The 17863-nt window shown below is 52.7% G+C and overlaps 6 protein-coding genes and 1 non-coding gene across 7 annotated transcripts; all 7 read right to left on the bottom strand.

Moving 5' to 3' along the window:
* Positions 1–1302: 1302 nt before the first annotated feature.
* COL26b_004829 (uncharacterized protein) lies at positions 1303–3065 on the bottom strand (the record flags this gene model as incomplete). Its single annotated transcript, XM_053177692.1, has 7 exons — positions 1303–1528; positions 1882–2264; positions 2323–2390; positions 2444–2480; positions 2532–2713; positions 2771–2912; positions 2964–3065. 7 exons carry the CDS (start codon positions 3063–3065, stop codon positions 1303–1305), a joined length of 1140 nt encoding a protein of 379 aa, XP_053038404.1.
* Positions 3066–5307: 2242 nt separating this feature from the next.
* COL26b_004828 lies at positions 5308–5381 on the bottom strand. The gene has a single exon. It is a non-coding gene; the product is annotated as a tRNA-Asn (tRNA).
* Positions 5382–9331: 3950 nt separating this feature from the next.
* Positions 9332–9870, bottom strand: COL26b_004827 (uncharacterized protein; the record flags this gene model as incomplete). The annotated part of the gene is made up of 2 exons (XM_053177691.1): positions 9332–9432; positions 9465–9870. 2 exons carry the CDS (start codon positions 9868–9870, stop codon positions 9332–9334), a joined length of 507 nt encoding a protein of 168 aa, XP_053038403.1.
* A 704-nt stretch (positions 9871–10574) lies between these two features.
* On the bottom strand, positions 10575–12485 carry COL26b_004826 (uncharacterized protein; the record flags this gene model as incomplete). Its single annotated transcript, XM_053177690.1, has 1 exon — positions 10575–12485. The coding sequence occupies one exon, from the start codon at positions 12483–12485 to the stop codon at positions 10575–10577; it is 1911 nt and encodes a 636-aa protein (XP_053038402.1).
* A 1345-nt stretch (positions 12486–13830) lies between these two features.
* Positions 13831–14556, bottom strand: COL26b_004825 (uncharacterized protein; the record flags this gene model as incomplete). Its single annotated transcript, XM_053177689.1, has 2 exons — positions 13831–14039; positions 14103–14556. 2 exons carry the CDS (start codon positions 14554–14556, stop codon positions 13831–13833), a joined length of 663 nt encoding a protein of 220 aa, XP_053038401.1.
* A 657-nt stretch (positions 14557–15213) lies between these two features.
* On the bottom strand, positions 15214–15941 carry RPL34B (60S ribosomal protein L34B; the record flags this gene model as incomplete). The annotated part of the gene is made up of 3 exons (XM_053177688.1): positions 15214–15402; positions 15648–15771; positions 15904–15941. 3 exons carry the CDS (start codon positions 15939–15941, stop codon positions 15214–15216), a joined length of 351 nt encoding a protein of 116 aa, XP_053038400.1.
* A 652-nt stretch (positions 15942–16593) lies between these two features.
* Positions 16594–17085, bottom strand: COL26b_004823 (uncharacterized protein; the record flags this gene model as incomplete). The annotated part of the gene is made up of 3 exons (XM_053177687.1): positions 16594–16799; positions 16863–16926; positions 16981–17085. The coding sequence occupies 3 exons, from the start codon at positions 17083–17085 to the stop codon at positions 16594–16596; spliced, it is 375 nt and encodes a 124-aa protein (XP_053038399.1).
* Between the last annotated feature and the right edge of the window lie 778 nt (positions 17086–17863).

The raw sequence follows: 17863 nt of genomic DNA, 5'->3' as shown, positions 1-17863 counted from the left end.
ACACGACCCCATAGCAGGCAAGGGCTCTCAAGGGCTCCTGGGCATTAATTGGCTCATCTGAGACCTGTTGAAGGAATAAGGCAGGTTAGATACTAATCATGAGACCGCAAGTGGCCTTCAAGCTTCAATTCTTTCTGTTACAATAAATTCTAACGATTGTATCCCTGAGGCCAGAACTGAGGGAGGTATCCTATACGACCAGTTCCCACGACGGTATTCGCGAGTGCTCATACGATAACGTTACCGTCGGATCTTAAGCGGACGGCATCAACTCAAATGAACATGGGCAGCGCGGTTTACCTTTCTGATGTCGTGGGCAGAGATCATGTCTGTCGGGGCAGGCGAGGCTGTCACAGAACTTCTCGTGTGAGTCTTCGAATGTACCATAGCCATACCTTTCATATGAAAGTGGGAGACATAAACAAACCCTACTCTGAGAAGCATGGGTACTTACTGGATTTTTAAGCCGCTCGGTCGACAAGCACACAGCACAATTCCGAAGCAAGAGGTAGCAAGTAAGGGCAACAAGATTAAAGGGGAAACAAGGAGAATGACGAGTTTAATCCGGTTCGGCATCCGAGGCCGAACGGAGAACCTCTAAACAGGGTGACACATAATTTTAGGGGTTTCTAGCAGCTGGCAGAACTCTCTTTCGGCGGAATATTGTTTATCTGATGCATCAAGTAAGTTGTATACATGATGCTCAATACCCTGTTTTACCAACAACGTACCTACCTACATTCCGGGCAGTTCCGACTCACAAGCCGTGTCGATACATATGGGTCTGGATGATGATGATCGCTAGATGGCACGCACACCAGAACATAAAGATGAGAGAGCCATGTCATTTGCAAAGTTCTGTGTATTCGCTCATTGTGCCACCGACGGTAGCACTCGTTATCAATAACGTCGCTCCACGCTTGGGTGAGCAACGTTCTAGTGGTATCAGGTATTAAATAACACGGATTGCCTCTTGCCATATAATGTCCCTTTGTCAACCAATCTTGACTGATGTCTTCTGCGTCTCAACGACCTGGGTTGTTAACCACTAGATCTCTCGTGCTGTGCCTCGGCCTTCCAAGATCACATCGGCGCTACTGTTTGATCCTCCGTGGACTGTCTCTCCTCTTTGACGCGGTCCATAATTAGGCATGTGACGTCTTCGTTTGCTTCGGTGATCTTCCTTGACACCCTCCGAAGTTCGTCTCCCTTGTCGGTAGTGGCCTGTTTGCGGCCAGTTCGATGCTGCATAGTACTTGCAGTCATTGGATTCCGTTCCATATCACAGTCAGAACTCAGCCATCATGCCTCTTCTTTCATCTTCAACATGCTTCTCGTGCTGTCGTTGCCCCTTGAGCTGCCAGAACAAGGCTCCTCCTTGAACTCGATTCGACTCTTCGGTGTTTTCGGTGTGCTTGGTGTATCTGGCTCTAACGGGAGGTCGTTGAGGTCGATATTCCTAAAGTCTCCGACCAAATGGGCTATTGATGCTTCCTCGTAGGACACAACCCGTGCTCGCTCGGGGGGACTGGATATGGTTCTGGAGGCTTGGGACTCGTTGTTAGATCCCTTTGCTGAGCGTCCAGTCCTCGAGAGTTGTGTTACTATCTTGGGGAAGAGGATTCGCCAGACTTGGCGAGTACTCGGTAAACAGGCAACGAAGATGCCCACACATAGTTCAATGTGTGACCAAAGTGAACTTTGGAAGGAGTCGGCTACGTTATGTTAGTGTGACTCACATATTGCGGGCATTTGAGGCTTACCTGTGACGTTGTAAGACGTCGAGAAGATTAATAATGCCTTGACCCTATACGCACTGACTGCTGTGAGGCTACTCATGGTCAGCACTAACATCGTTGTGTCCAGGTTAGGTCAACTCACAATACCCCAACGCCGAACATGAGCATCACTCCAAGTTTTCGCATGAGCGGCATCCTCAGATCATAGACCTGGGTTGCGGGTAGAACGAGCATCCAGACGTCCAAGGCAACGTTGAGAGCGCCGTGGCACATGGCAAAGGCGTTCAGGTTGATGCATTGGCCCTTCATCTCCCCGGTCCATCCATCCCAAAAGTAGTGAATAGGTTGGCACGACCCAACAGTGCCTCCAACGAACGCGATGAGGAGGAGCAGGTTGAACATTTGCGTGCACCAGAGTACTCGTCGGAATTTTTCGTCCGGGAAGATGCGTAGATAGAGAAAGAGAATCGATGCTTTGACGAAGGCAAGAGCGGTCAGGTAGAGCATCCCAAAGACATAGAAGAGCTGGGAAGTATTAGTTCATCATCCCAGAAATATACAGGTACTCCATCTGTGAACTCACCACCAAGAAGTACGTGATTTGCTCGGGAGTAAGACTCCAAATGTCTCGTCCAGCGCCTGTCTCCTCAGCTAGGAAATGTCAGTGAAAGTGAGCAACAAAACGAAGCGTTTGGGTTCCTTACCAAGATAGGCTGCTGGTAAGAAGGCTGCAAGAACACCCTAGGTGAATGTCAGAGGACGTCACTATCAAATCAGGCAGCAATGTCATACATATGCGACAAGACAGGTCGTGTCGTCCCAGCCCCATGGCGACAGCTTCATGTACTTATTCGTGATTCGTACGATGATGAAGAACGTTGGAAGGCCGAAGAGAAGAGCTCTGAACCACTGCATAACAGTGTCTTGTTGGGCCGGAGGCACACCACAAGCTGCGAGCGACTGGTTCTGGGCGACTGCAAAACCGTCAATATGCTACCTTTATGATACCGTTACGAGGTTGGAGTTCTCACCCAGCATCTCTTTGACTGTGCAGTTTGCCATGACGCAAGTCTGCACGTACCCAGCGAGAACCTTGTCGTTACACATGCATGTCTGGTTCGTGAGGGCACATGTCGAGTGCCCTGCCCCGATCTCTTGAAGAATGCAGGATATCTAGATCCCGTCAGCAACAGCGAACCAAACATTCCCATCGATCATCCTTACCGCGCATGGAGGGATTCCGTTGTATGACAGGTCGGCGGCAGCGACGTAGCTGCTCAGGCCGAGGAAACAGGCCAGCAGGACGAGAAACCGAAAGGCGGCCATGTTGCGTTCGTATCCCCTTCCTCAACCCCCACAATACCGTTCGTCGTTGTTGTCGTCGAGAGCGTTTGTCGATGGAAAACTCTGTCCACAAGGGTCCGACAAGCAGGAACCAACGTCAAGGTAAACCTCGGGAAGCAGTCTTGGCCATGGTGCCAACAAGACCTACAGATATTGGAGGAAAGGGAAGAAGGCAAGGACCAGCATTTAGCGGGACAATCTTTCCCCAGAAAGCACGTACTGACGGCTGTCAATTTGCCCAGCTAACTTAGCGGGCTAGCCTAGGCCCTGGATCCAAAAGCTGTGCACTGGTTTGTGGCTTTCTTACTTCAGTCCCCCCTCTCTCTTTCTCAAGGACACACAACACAACACTGCATTTCACCGGCCGCTGTAGCCGGGCGGACCGGACACGCGAGCGCTCAATGATCGCCTCCGCGGTAATTGGCCCGGCTTGCCTGGGTTCCTTTGCGTTTGCGGAGGGGGTGTTGGCTAATTTCACACTTTGCCCTTTCATGTCGGACCAGTTCCTTCCTCACTGGTCGCTCCCCCTGCCCTCGCGTAGCCGAAGGACGCCGCGGCTGAGACCATCAAGAAGTCTACAAGGTGCAAGTGCTTTTCGCCAGCCGAGATGGGAAGATGGCGTCTGATGTGTGGCCCCATAACAAGCCAGTACTCGAGCTAAAGCAGAAGCTTTGGCACTCGGGATCCCACATCGGCGTGGCGAACATGGAGCTAAAGTGAGACTAGCTGCGGGCTGTGCGCGCCCAACGCAGGGGCATCGTGACGTTTGCGGAATGTTGAGAGTATCTTCTCAAGAGGAATGCCGTTCGCGGGCACCCAGGCGTCTTGGCATGTGAACGGAAGCATTGGACCTGAAAATGTCCAGGGTCGGTAATTTCTTAATGGAGCCTTTCTCGAGGTTGGTAGCGATCAATTATTGGAGTTTGAGAACAATGGAAAAAACCGGCATGGCAAGCCTTTTGCTGACAACCACTTCAGATGCCTCTCCATGATCTTCAGAGCTTGATCCAAACAGTGGAAGTTCGCCAGCACGCCTCGTGGTTGCGGGGCGTCAGCACGTGATGGCGAGCTAGGAGAAGAATGCAGGAGGGGTCTTGTCTCATTGTTGTTACCAGCTTTCTGGTCCTTGGCCTCCAGCCTCATTGAGGCGGGCAAATTGGACCGCGAAGACCCCGACAGGAAACGAAGAACCGTTTGCCGGTGAACACTGGACTTTGGACGATGCAAGCCCAATAAGTGCCGTAGACACATGGCTTAGCTTGATGAGGATACCAAAGTAGTATGCTGTTTCGCCGTTTAAGGCTGGTCTTCCGAAAACTCGTTTAAGCGAGCTGTCGATGCGGTTCCAGATTCCTGGGTTCGTCCCATCCCAAGATGATCATGCGCTGACAAACTCTGAACAAGGTAGGGCAGGCTTTTGAGAAGGCGGCGGGCGTGGCTCTCCAAGTCTGCGCAGCCACTGATTCATCAAAGAATGCCTATGGTACCGCCTTGCGCTTCTCCACGCATCATAAGTACGCCATTTTGCCTCCGGTTCCTTTATCTTCGGTTGATCTGAGCGTCAACGTCTTCTGCCTCCCGAGAGACACATCGACAATGAGGCGGAGGATCCTGCCTCGATGCTGAATGTTGGCATTTCGCAAGAACCATTGACAAAGAAAGTTGATGGTGATCGAGAAGCGACATTCCAGTCACAAGTCGTTGCTGCGCATTCATCCTCATTCCGCGTCTCGTAAGGTCCATCGAGGGCAGTTTCGCTTGTGGCTTGAGGCTGGGTGATACCGCCATGTCCATTTCGATGTGCAGTCTCTTTCATCGGACGCTGTAGAAACCAAATACCACCATGCGGCGAGAAGACTGCCCCGGAGTAGTTTTCTAGAGACGAGCTCCGGACAGAGTGGGTCAAACTCTCGGGTGCTGGCGGGGCCTCACGGTATCGGACTCCCGGGTCTCTGCTTGCGGCCGGAGCGGTTGACCCAAACAGGCAATGAGAAAGAAGCTCAGGCTTCAGAAATTTATTCTTGCGATGTGTCAGTCAGTATGACGCTACCCGCTAACAGCAAAATCAAGATAGCTGTAAGATGCTGCAATCGAAATAAGAGACCAAGTCAAGTAAGTTTCTGGCTCACAACGCAAAAGTCAGACCGGTGAATCAATGGGCCGCGCAATCCAGAACACTAAAAAGCAAAAGAGAATATTCCCAGGTGGAATTTAACCACTGAATCTCCCCGAGGTGGGCTCGAACCACCAACCTCCAGATTAACAGTCTGACGCGCTAGCCAATTGTGCCATCGGGGATGAGCTCAATCGAGCTGATTGGGATTTCGTTGAGGACGCAGCTCGAGTTGGGGCTTAAGAAGGCCACGTGTGATGAAGACCGCTCGGTTGTGCGAGTTTCAAACCCTAGCTGGCGGAGTGGCAGGTTTTTATGAAGCAGTGACAGTCGTGATTGGCGGTGCAGAGAAGAATTGACCCACGCTGATGTGTCATTGTGTGGCCCGGCCTCAGTCATTGTCTGTGCCTGCATTGTGTTGGTTCATGGGGACCTGGAGGCTTTCACGACTCAGTCTGGCTTCAAACTGATGCACCACCTCTTCTCAGCAAATAAAGGTTGCCAAGCTGTCCATCAGTGACCCAACGTCAACCTGGAAAAGCCGCGGGAAACTCACAATTTCAGGAGAGAAAGGAATTGTTGAGCTGCTCATTCTCATTAGCCATGTCTCACTTCCCCTGAGCTCGTGCTCACAGGCAGTAATTCTGCCCAAGTGGCGCCTGCTGAGACTGCTCCAGCTGACAGCCAGACTGCGAAAGTGGTGTTTACAGTCTACGAGCCCATTTCATGGCTGAGCACTGGCAGATAACAATGGCCTGTTTCCTCGGATGCAAATCTTTCCTCGCCGTGCGCGACAAAGGCTGGCCGGCACTCAACGTTTAGCCGGCTCAGGCGCTAGGAACGGGCGGAAGAGATGGTCCACGGCAGACCGTGGTCCTTCGGCTCCTTCGCGCGTCTTCATCACCTCATCAATTGGACTCACCCGCCGATAGGCTGAAGCTAAATGTAACACATCACGACGGCAAAGTATGATCCGCGGCTTGGCGGCCAACGACGAGCGCTCCCTGCGCACGGAGGTCTGCAACGAGCCTGGCTTTCAGTCAAGCATGCACAGCAGCCCTAGGACGTGGATGAAAAGCCCCAAACATGGCTACAGTCACATGGCTAAAGTCTGTGGTGAGGAAATCCATGCTAGTGATGACCATGAGACCTCAGCTTTTGTGTCTTGAAACCGTTTGTTGACGTTCAGCTTGGTGTTGGGCTGTCGACGGGCAATTGTTTCGAAGTCGTGCCGAAATCAGACATTTTCGACTCACTGCATTTGAATCACATTCATAGTATGGAGATGCTATATACACTTAAGCAATATGAAGACTCGTTTCAGGATCCGCTTGAACATGTCCTCTCCATATCGACACTGCAGTTGGCCCTCTCGCATCTCCCCAAAGGTTGTGGAACATGGACTCCTCGACCTCAAGATAATCGTTTCCGTGCCATGATTCCCCGGTTTCTGCCGGGCCTCTCACTTTCACCGCACAAAACCTCAACAGCTCCTTGATGCGCCTGGTAAAGGAGTCTCTCCCAACCGTTCTCCACGGTGGAAGCTCGGCGGGCGGCACGCCGCGGTACCAGCTATCCTTCTCCTGAGACGGCAGACTCAGCAAGAATCCTCCGTGGCGACGATGACATTCAGTCTTCTCGATCCACTCTAGAATTTGTGGTGCGGAGAACCGTGTCATGCCCAGAATAGTAAGGTTTTTGAGGTTGTCGAAAAGCTCCAGGGCTCTCAAGATCCAAGCAGGCTGTTCTACTCCGCTTTGAACGAAGGAAAGAAATTCGAGATTAGGCTGACAGCATGCCAGTGTTTGAAGCTGTGTATAATACAGCGAGAAGGATGTGTGAAGCCTCAAGTCGCGCAGGTCCTTCATGGAACATACTGCGTCCATGACCAGCTTGCGACATCGGAGATCCCTAGGAGGAGGACGAGTCGATTCTTCCGCTATGAAGAGATGTGTAAGATGATACTGCGTTTTGAGTGCGCGGTAGAAGTCAGGATGGTTGCCTGTGTCGTACACGTGTAGCCTTTTGAGTTGGAGATGAGGGAGGGCGTCCGCGATGGCAGGGATCAGGTCCGGCAGGCGGAAGAGGTGAAGGCGCTTCAGACTTCTGCAAGACGTGATCCAATTCGAAATATGCCTACGTTTCTCTCTGGCCCATAGCTCATACTTCTCTCGCAGCCGCGAGCTAGGAGTAAAGGAGTTGAACTTCAGAGTCAGCGACGTCAAGTTCGTGAGCGGACTCAGCAGAAGCAGATCGGTGGGCGGGATCTCGAATAAGCGGAACTCCAAACACCGTAGGTCTGTCTGCTTAGCGATGGCTCTAAACACGGGGGCATGCACTGCCCCGACTCCGCACTCGAAGCAATCAAGCTGATCTGCATTCAAGTGAGAGAGGAACTCGCCCAGCTGTTGTGAGCCCGCCGTGGTGTCCGCCGCAAATGGAAATTCCAGATGCTTTAGCCTCGGAAGACTCTTGCTGATTTGTTTTCCGGCTTCGGCGGTCAAGTCCTCGGTCCAAGTCATCGACAAACGCTCCAGCGCGTGACAGGAGAGGATGAAGGAGCCTCTGTCTTTCCAGCGATATATCGAGACTTCTCTCAGCATCGGGTGCCGACCGTTCTCGTTGCTGATTATGACCAGGTCCTCGAGAAATCGTGTTTCGAATTGCATTACACCACGAGCGTGATATGGCAGTGTTCTTTTCTCAGTCCATTGGGGGTTCTGATCCGCAAAATGTTCCAAAAACTTCAAATTCATTTCCCAATGGTAGAATTGCCAAGCGTAATACAAATTGGAGCCGTCGTAACGTCGGACATATGTGAGATATGGGTGTGAAGTGAGAGGCGGCGTGTTCAGCGGGCTGTCGGTAAACGTCGATGAACGGTAAATAGTTTCCAACATTCCAGTTGAGTAAATGGTTTTGTCTGTCGGAGGAAGAAATGTCAAGCTAGGGTAATTCAGCAAGTGCTCATACATGGTGCTCATACATGGTTTCACGATAAGCTGCGTGCTGAGTAATTCCGGTTCGGTGAGAATCAACTTACTCGTAAAGTCGCTTGAGTGCCAACCACGCGTTGCCTTTACTTGTGAGGGCACAGTTTGCCAAGGTCCTGTGGTAGCCAAGAAAAGCAAGTTGGTCGAATAGAGCTTCCCAGATATCGATGTGCACTACCGCCTTTACCGGCGCATGCAAAGTAGGTAAATGGGTCGTTGGAGACATTGCAGCTAGAAGTCTCTCGGGTTTGCTGCAAAACAGCTGGTATATTGGAGTATCCAAATGATGCGGTATCGAAGGTGATATTTGCGACATTTTGGCTATTGCAGACTTGGAATATGAATGAAAGTCTTGGTCTCGTCGCCAGTGATGTGGTACTGCATCTGTCAGCCTTCGTAACAGGTGAATCTATGACATGCTGCAAGTGAATCGAGAACGGATCATATGGAGAGTGATATTAGGATCACGAAGGGTTAAGCAGTACAATTTCGAGGTACTGAGATACTCTTCTTTGATTTGAGTCGCAAACGACGTCGAAACCAACAGTCGAGTAAAGCAAGTAACGCAAGCACGCTTCAACCTACATTTATTCTGGTCTACACCCGATTGCGAGTTGAGGTATAGCTAAGAGAATCTGTTTCGTCGTTCTTGCTACAAATTTGCTGACCAGGACGATTAGATCCAGAAGGTAGGGAGTTGTCTAAGCCACTTTGGTCTACCCTTCTGGAGACCCTAATGTCTCTTTTTGCGAAAAGAATTTTCGCAGAGCCGGAAGGGTGAAAAGAAAAGGTTTGATAGCGACCCTGATCACCAGAAATCTCTAAGTATCCGTCGCCTGTCCACATCTCTCCATAGGAGTTTAAGGCACGCACCTCTATGCCTAAGTGACGGTGCGAAATCTCATCGCTGAGCCTGCTCACGACGGGGAAAGCGACGTAAGTTGGTGTAGTTTCACATCGGGTTGTAAATTGATTGCTCTTACTTAAGTTGCCAGGCCTCCGAATCATGAACTAATCGTGGTAGAAGCCAAAATCATCGGTTGGGTATCTTCAAAGCCAAGAATGTATGCCACCGAACTTGAGCCATAGATCTCCAAGAAGTTCTCACGGAAGAAAGACAAGAGGACTACAAGCAATCCAGATCAAGAAATCTCCCACCCCTCCAGTTTCCCCTTCCCCCCGCCGGCACCCTCGACTCTCTCTCCACCGCCTCCAGCCGTCCAAGCACCTCCCCCACCTCCCCCTGCACCTCTCTCAACCTCTCCAACACCTTACCGCCCTCTCCCTCGCCCTTGACCTCAACCTTGCTCGAAAATGACGAGGCCAACTTCCGGCGAATGACGTCCGCATTGTCCACCTTCTGAAAGACGTTCACATCGAACCCGATCGCCCTGTACAGCGGACCCGCAAGCTTGCGGCCGTCGTCCACGATACACCCCCGCACGCCGACGTGCCCCTCGATCCGCTCGGTCGCGGCCCTGGCGCTCTTGACCAGCGCCGCCAGCTTCTGGACGTCGGACTCGATGTCCGCGGCTGCGATGGTATTGTTTTGTTGTTGTTGTGCCGGCTTGGGGGCCGGCGCGGAGCCGAAGTCGTGGCTGAGCTTGCACGCGTGGAACGTACGCGGCGAAGCCACGGTGCCCGAGAGGGTCTTGGTTGCGTATACTCTGAAGCGGTTCATTTTGGTTTTTTTGTTGTGGTTGTGATTGTAGTTGTGATTGTGGTGGTTGTTGTGGTTGTCGGTGTCGTTGTTATTGTAGTAGTAGTTGTAGTTGTTGATGTAGTTATTGATGACATAGACTTGCTTGGTAACTCGTGTTAATTAGAAGAAATGGCGATAAGTCTTGCAGGGTTTACTTACTGATGAATGGTGTTGTTGAACTCGGAAGAGATGATATGAAGGTTGGATGTCTTTACAGAAGATTCGTTGCTGAAACCCCCTTTTATCATTTTTTGGGAGGATTTGTCAATCAAGGTTGATGAAGTAGGTCCCTTGAGGAGACACATTAAGTTTGAACCGGCCGAGGACACAATGCTGAACTCGGTGTCTCCGACATTCAAAAGGCAACGGAGGCACATCTTTCTACTTGTGTGGTTGACTGCGAGACCTGTATAAGATACTGACGGATCAACAGGAATTAGTAATTCAAGCTCCTGCTTCATTAAGCTATCAAGTCATAGCTACAATGTGTGACAGAAGCTGAGACGTGAGCCCAGCGCTGACAGGAGGGTCTTGCCAAAGGTGTAAGAAATGTTTGTGAATATTTAAAATCGCTGTCTCTTAACCCTTCCGGTCCCAAAACCTAACAAAACCGTTCCTCTTCGCTGAGCAGCTGTGCCACTCCCACAGAAAAGCAAGACATGACCTGTCTGCTCGGGAACTGCCTATGACGCTTCCGCCCCCTCGCTTGTCTTCCTCGCCCCTGAATATCGTACATGTAGTTTGTCCAAGAAATGCGAGTGTCGGATCCCATTAGGTCTCGCCTCCGCAAACGTGTCGATGGCCTCCTGCACACCTAGTCCGCACCGCTCGACCAGGTAGCATACAATAAAGTAACCCGTGCGGTTAAATCCGTAATGGCAGTGAACACCAATGACCTGGTTTTCTCCGTTGACCGCTTCCCATCTTTCCTCCTCAGCTCTCTTCTTCTGCTCTTCCCTCAACTTGTCCACAAGCGCCACAAAATGCGCAACTTCTCCCTCGCTGGGCGGAACCTTGGACACCGTGGCGAACTTGTGGTAGCGCACGCCGCCCTTCTCCATGCTTCTAGGGTCGTAGACAGGCTGGTCGTGACTGATGTCAACAACGTCCTTGATAATCTTGCCCCAGTTCTTGACGAACTCGGCAGGGCAGTGTACATCGTCGGCTTCCCGCAAAGTCTTCATCGCCCGGAAGACGGCCGGCTTGCCCTTGGGCCCTATCGGGAGCGATACCGGTACGACATTCTTCCACTTGGCTAGGTTCTTCACGTCCCATTTGCCCTCACGCGAGAGGTACTGCAGCTGCCATTTCAGGGAGAAGCGACCGGTGACGTGACAGGCTAGGAAGTCGGAAATGTGATGGGCGAGAACCCGAGCGGTCGAGGGCATGAACAGTACAGCGTGATTGGCAGGCGCCGGGATGATGATTGACTTGACCACCTTGGTGGGATGTCGAGGCTGAGGCGGAAGGTTTGCAGGAGATGATTCATCTGGCGTAGAGGGGTCCTCAGTCGTGTCTGCACCTTCATCCAGTCGTCTGTCTCGCTGGAAGTCCTCATCTCGGATGTCGTCGATGCTCTCAGGCACATAATCGGTGACGTTTTGGGAGGTGTTGACTGGCGCAGCAGAGTCGACGACGGTCTCATGGCCATCTTCCGAACCCGTCTCTGGTGACAGCGGTGCCTTGGTTTGAAGATACTCCTCGATCTTGCCGACTTCACCAGGAGGGGTTAGTTTGTCTGCCTCCCCGCCAACAAGGTATACGGGTACGTCAACGCCGGCCCATACGTCCTTTCCGGGGACGCCACCCCTGGCAACGCCATTCTTGAACGTGGGTAAAGACCCCCAAGCCATACGGCGCCATACCGGTGTGCGACTCTGGTTGTTAAACCGGTCTTGCAGCTTGCGCAGCTCGAGGTCTGCTCCCGGTCCGACAAACCGGCTCACGCTGGCACTCTGCGGTCCTCCCCATCGGTCATAGGCCCTCCACAGATCGAAAAGCCAGCCGGGAACCCACAAAAGCTTGCGGAACAGCGCCGTCTTGTCAGCTGGTGGAGGTCCAGAGACGGGGCAAATCGCTACGAGTCCCACGATGTGTGTTCTTAAATCTGTTCGGTGCGTAGTGTTACGGCTAGCCAGTTGTGCACACATCGTCGTGCCCATGCTATGGCCGATGAGAACCACGTTGCGGTCAGGCTCCTTCTGGCGGTACTCGTCAATGATGACTTCCAGCAGCTCGGCCAGTGCTTCCGGACTGTAGGCATCCCATGACGTCTGTGCAAACTTGGATCGCCCACATCCGGGCAGGTCGATGGCCAGACATGATGAGATGTGGACAAGGCTGGTCAGCAGCGGGTGAAATTGTGCCACTGAGCCTCCCAGCCCGTGAATGAAGACGAGCAAGGGGATGGGTGGCTTGGGCAGCTGGTCTGCCTGTTGATGCCGTTTGTAGAATATGCGGATATCAGCATAAGTGTAGCGATCTGTTTTGAATGTGCGTATCTCTGAATTTTGTTTTAGCAACTCCGGATCCGTGGACTCGGGGTCGTGGGGGTTGGTCCACCATCCGCCGCGGGCCTGTTGTTGGTCTCCCATGTTGACCGAGGGTATGTGGGTTGTCGTTCCGGGATCCAGACGCGTCTTGGCCACCGGCACCGAAAGGGTTGCAAATACAACGGTAAGAAGAGGAATAATAAGCCTGGTCTGACAAGACAGAAGCCGGAATAAAGCGCGGGTATCTCCAAAATGTAGTGCGCTGCAAGGAAAAATGGCGATCTTTGTGTGTGTCGTTCCAGGAGGGTATGACAGCCCGACGATCTCTCAACCGTTCGCTACTTGGGGGGAGGGAGGTAAACAAAATGGAGTGAGTGTGGGCGAGATAGACCGAGATAACGATGAGATCTGGTCACACGGAATGTGACTCAAAATCGGGTAGCCGCTGTGAAGTAAGGACCCAGTTCCAGTTTCCTCTTCCGCGGGTATTCCACCGTCGCACCTGCTGTGTGCAACTGGGCGCGAGGCCCAGAGCACTGCAGGGAGGAAAGAGCAAAGGCGGCTTCCTTTTAATCAGACCGCAGGTGAGGTGGGCTAGGTAGCGTCGAGATCTGAGGGGATCGACTGAGACGGAGGCAGGCCAGAACGTGGTCGGGGCAGGCCGTTTCTAAGGCAGAAGATGCGCCACCAGCTGCTCCGTACAAATACCGCTGCGATGGGAAGAAACTGGGGAAAGTGAGAGACAAGATGCTAGGCAAGAAAAGCGAGCCTCACAGAAGGCACCACTCAGGCGGGCAGCGGGCAGCGAGAGATACTTTCAGTGGGGAGCAAGGCACCAAACTTTTGTCTTTGGGCAATCTATGTCATTGCCCATTCTCAGCCAACAGTTCGTCATGTCTCCTCCACCTGGGCCCGGGGAAACGCTGCCATTGGTTTCCTTGTCTCTGGAATTTTTGGCCAATTGGAGCTTCGCTGCGAATCAGCGCCCGCGCTGGGACCTGGCAAGGCTGATTACGTACGCGATCGAGAAGAAGCTGGGAAATTTGTACATGAGAATTATGTAAATTGTGATTTTAATATTACACTTTGGTTTCTGGTATGAGGCATTGCAGAGTCTTCGCGTCTTGTGATCTCTCACCAGTGGTGGCTGGCTTTGAGAAAGAAGACAGGTGGTGGTACAGCGTTCAGCGAGAACCTGGAGAGTGATCTCGCCAGGAATTTGCATGGCGGGGTAGCGAGAGTGAGGTTTGTGGACGTGGCCGGCCCCGGGTATCCCACATCATTCAGGAAGCTAGATCTCGATGCTCTATGCAGTCCCCATCTCATGGAGGATCATCGTGATTTTGCCGTCTTGAATGCTTCTCTCCGTCCACGTGCGCACTCTGGCGATGAGCCTATCCTCAACCCGAGTCAGGGCGGTCCATATGGTCTCCCCATCGTGAGCACGTCACGCAGCGCCCTTGCCCTCGACCCATCCGATGGGAATCAAGGCACCCGCAACTTCATCGACGCCCCTCTCCGTAGCAAGCAGATTGAACTGCGATGCCGCATTCCCCGTGTCAAGCACATCCACGCGGATTCCGAGCGAGCTGAGGTGCTTTTTCGTGGACGGAGCGAGCGGAACGATCTTGGGGCCGACGCCGAGAATAAGAAGATCTGCGAAGAGCCACGTCAGAATAGTGTTCGATTATCGTAGACATCGTCAGAAGGGGGACGAACCAGGTCGAGGCCACACCAGCTCCAGCACGCCAAACGCCTCGGGGGGGATCTCAAATTGGCCCTTGGCATTGATCAAGTTCATCGTGCCCTTGGCCTCCCACGGCCGCCACTCGAATGCCTCGCCGCCAATGAGCAGGGCAGCGTTTCCATCCAGAATCTTGAGGCCACTGTTCAGGGAGAAGCCGTCCGACATGCAGACATCGATTGATGTTGACGGAGTCGGCGTATTGCCCAAGACGTCGAGCTCGCTGAAGTCGGTACCACCTTCATATTCGTTCGTCTTGTTCTTCTTTAACCTTGGCGGCGCCGTGTGGATTTGACTGCGTAGGCATGCGATTTGCGAAGGAGCTGCTGAGGGTCGCAAAGGCGTCGAGACTCGGGGGAGCGGTCGGGGAATCGTGCGCTGGGCGCGCGCGAATGCGCGGAGCACGCGAGTGCTTGCCGGAAAATACATGAATACGGGCCGGATACTTGTGTCGAATGAGTGAACGCGTGCAGCGGGTAGGGACAAGAAGCTGACGTTGGGGTGGTTGGAGTTGTTTGACGGAAGAGCTGGGTACAAGCTGGAATTTTTTCCGCAGAGCTACTTCAGTATCTTGAACGTCATGATTACAAGGTTGAGCGAGCTACCAAAAAACCACCAGTCGTGATGGCGGGGAACCACATCAAAATAAGTCACGCCAAAGCACCAGTGTCACGCATCATACACCGGGGAGTCCAGAGCGCGACGGCGCCAAAAGTTCAATTCGCTGTCATAATTCCGATACTGGGGGATAAACCACTTTTGTTTTTTGGGCGCCTCGACTCGATTGAAAATCGCGGGGTCGTCACTCAGAAAGCAACGAAAAATATGAGATCCCACGTTTAACAACCAAACAAAAAATTTGAAAGGGCTCGATTTCCGTTTTCATTCAGGTATCGAGGCCTAAGAGTGCCCTAACGCACAGCAGCAGACGAACCGTCATCAATCCGCCTGTGGCCGACGATTCTTGTGTATCATGCAGTTCCTTTTGCCCTTATTGAACACCTAAGCAATGAACCAAACCCCTAAAATTTCCCATTCCGGCCAGCTGTGGTTTTTTGACGTGTGACGCAAGAAAGAATGAGACGTTTATTTCTTCTTCTCAGACTGGCTCTGCTCCTTGAGCACCTTCTTGACGATCTTCTGCTCCTCGATCAGGAAAGCGCGGACGATGCGGTCACGAACGCAGTTGCCGCATCTGGAGCCGCCGTAGGCACGCTGGACGGTCTTCTTGGGCTTGGAGATCTGGGCATACTCGCGGGGGCGGAGGGCGGGGACCTGTGATGGGGCTGTTAGCATTTCCCGCGTGCGTGTGTGAAGCCGTGCTGAAATTCGACATCGAGAGAGTCCCATCTGAGAGCGCCGTCGACTTCGTGTTTCCTGTTCGTCCTTGATGAAGATGATCGCAAGCCTTTGCCGATGACGAACGCCCTTCCTCCATGTCCTCCCACTACATTCCAATGCGCTCCCAGATGATGGTCCCTCGAGTCTCGGTTCGGCCGTGGTGTATAGATCGAACTTACGCCGGGCAGCTTGACGCCGCAGTCACCGCACTTGGGGGCAGTGCCGCGCTTCTTGATGTGAAGGATGCGGAGCTCACCACCGGGGGTCTTGACGATACGAGTCCGGTTGGAGGTGGTGTTGTAGCTGCAATTTTTCCCCAGTCAGTCTTGTCGTTTTCTCCTCGACCTGCACGGCATGCACGCCGATGCGAAAACAAACGCCGTCTCTCGATAAATTCGATCGCAACGTTTCGATTCGAAGTGGGAAGAGACTCACCCGTTACGGCGGCGGTAGGTGACACGGGCTCCGGCCATTTTGACTGATTGATGGTGCTGCGGACGTTAGTTGAGCAGAAGTCGTGAATCGCAAGCTGGTGGAAAATTGGTTTCTGAGGGTAGAATTAGAAATTGTGTGTTCGGGCAAGTGAGCTACCACCCTATTGGTTACCTGCCTTAAGCGCAGTGGAGCTCAACCCCATCACGTGATCGTTTCAAGCAAGTTAACGATGGCTCAATGTTCACAGTGACTTTTGACTTGTACTGGTTGTATCAAGAGACCGCCTTATCTTTCTGTGCTAGATTGACTACTTTTCCTGCGGTTGCATACTCTACCTCAGCGTCGTCGTCGTCGTCGTCGTCTCCGCTGCTATCGTCGTCTTTATTCTTTGCTGCTGCTATTGCTGTCATCTACAACGAGAGTAATTAGGTACCAAGGAAAAGTGGTCACTTTAGCACAGGGAATATATGCGGTCTCTTAACCAAATATCGTCCCTTCATGGATTCTAACACTTGTCCTGAAGGAAACCTGAAGGAAACCTGAAGGAAAGCAAACGCCGTTTTACATTCTCAGAGTCTTTATCCAGGACGTCTGCTACCGAGCGCTTCGAAGCAATGCCGCATAAACATATCCTTTTTCCCTAGAAACCCCCAACGCCATGTGCAACCATTCAAATCAGGTGATGCCGAACTATGACGACTCTGGCTCTAATGTTGTCCAGTCGGGGTGTTCAGTAGCGCGCCAGGGCTTGACGCCGTTGGGCTCTTCCCTTCGTCTCTGGGAGGCATGGTTCATGATCTTGGTCATCTGCTCGCTCTTTCGAAGATCTTGGAAATCCTGCACCTCCTTTCTGGCCGCCTCTACTGACTTGATGAAACTGGCGAACTTGTCCTTGGCTGGCGGTAAACGTTAGCTGACGAAAATGGAAAATGCTCATGGCCGTGGATGGCAGCACATACGAGTCGGTTGATGCGCGGACAAAGGGTCCATCATCCGTGGGATCGTGGTGCGCAAACCTCGCAGCTGTGAGAGGGGTCAGTTCGACTGAAGTCGGGCAGGACTGCAGGGGACGCCGACCTGGGTGTGCAACAGCTTCAGCTGGTTCAATGACTGCTCTAGGCGTTCTTCATCCCACGCCTCATTGCCAGGCTCGGACTTGATGGCTGGGTTGTTGTTTGCCATGGTGATGCGGGTTAAGACGTCGCCCTTGGAGATGGAAACCCTGAAAGGCCGGTTCGGTAATTGTTTCCCCAAGGGGGGAATTGACGTTGAAACCGGGACGAATAGATATGTCGAGCGCCGCGGACCGAGGTTGCTTTGAGAGCCTGGCCCAGAGGGTGGATGCAGCGATGGATGTAGGTAAAGATGCAGAGTCGGGCACACTGGCAGTCCGACACAGATCCAGGTGTATTGTATGGCGCAAAATTGTTTGCGCGCCGCCTCAAAACCAAAGTGCAAGTGCAAACGTACCACCTTTCATGCAACTATCCACTTGGGGTCCAAAGCAGGCACTGCGCCGGCAGGCAAGTCTGAGATTTGTTGGTGGTTTAGGTGAGCCAGCTTGGAAGCGTTGGTGTTTCCGATGCGCGGCGCGGTGCGGTGCAGTGACAGTGAGAGCTCATGACGGGAATTAGCGTAGGGGCCAGAAGCCGCTCCAAGCCAGGGACCGTGGAAAGGACGCTGAATGTGGTCACCGGCGACACGTCAATCTGGAAGGTGGTTGGCGCGGGCCACAGATGGCCCAACTTCATGCCGTCTGGTGCAGCGTCAAGGTCGCTGTGCCTCGAGCAAGTGAAGGGCGGTACTTGTTGGGTCACGTGAGCTGCGAGTCCAGCAAGGAGGTAAACAGTCAAAGAAAAAGAGAGAAGCGGTAACAACGGGAGGAAACAAAACAAAAGAGACTTCAGCTGCAACATCAGTATCGCTCTCGCCCCCATCAACTTCATCAGACCACTGCAGG

Source organism: Colletotrichum chrysophilum, assembly GCF_026319265.1.
Source record: "Colletotrichum chrysophilum strain AFK26 chromosome Unknown scaffold_30, whole genome shotgun sequence".
Taxonomy (NCBI): Eukaryota; Fungi; Ascomycota; class Sordariomycetes; order Glomerellales; family Glomerellaceae; genus Colletotrichum; species Colletotrichum chrysophilum.
Note: the sequence above shows the minus strand (reverse complement) of the source record. Positions and strands in the feature narration are given on the sequence as shown.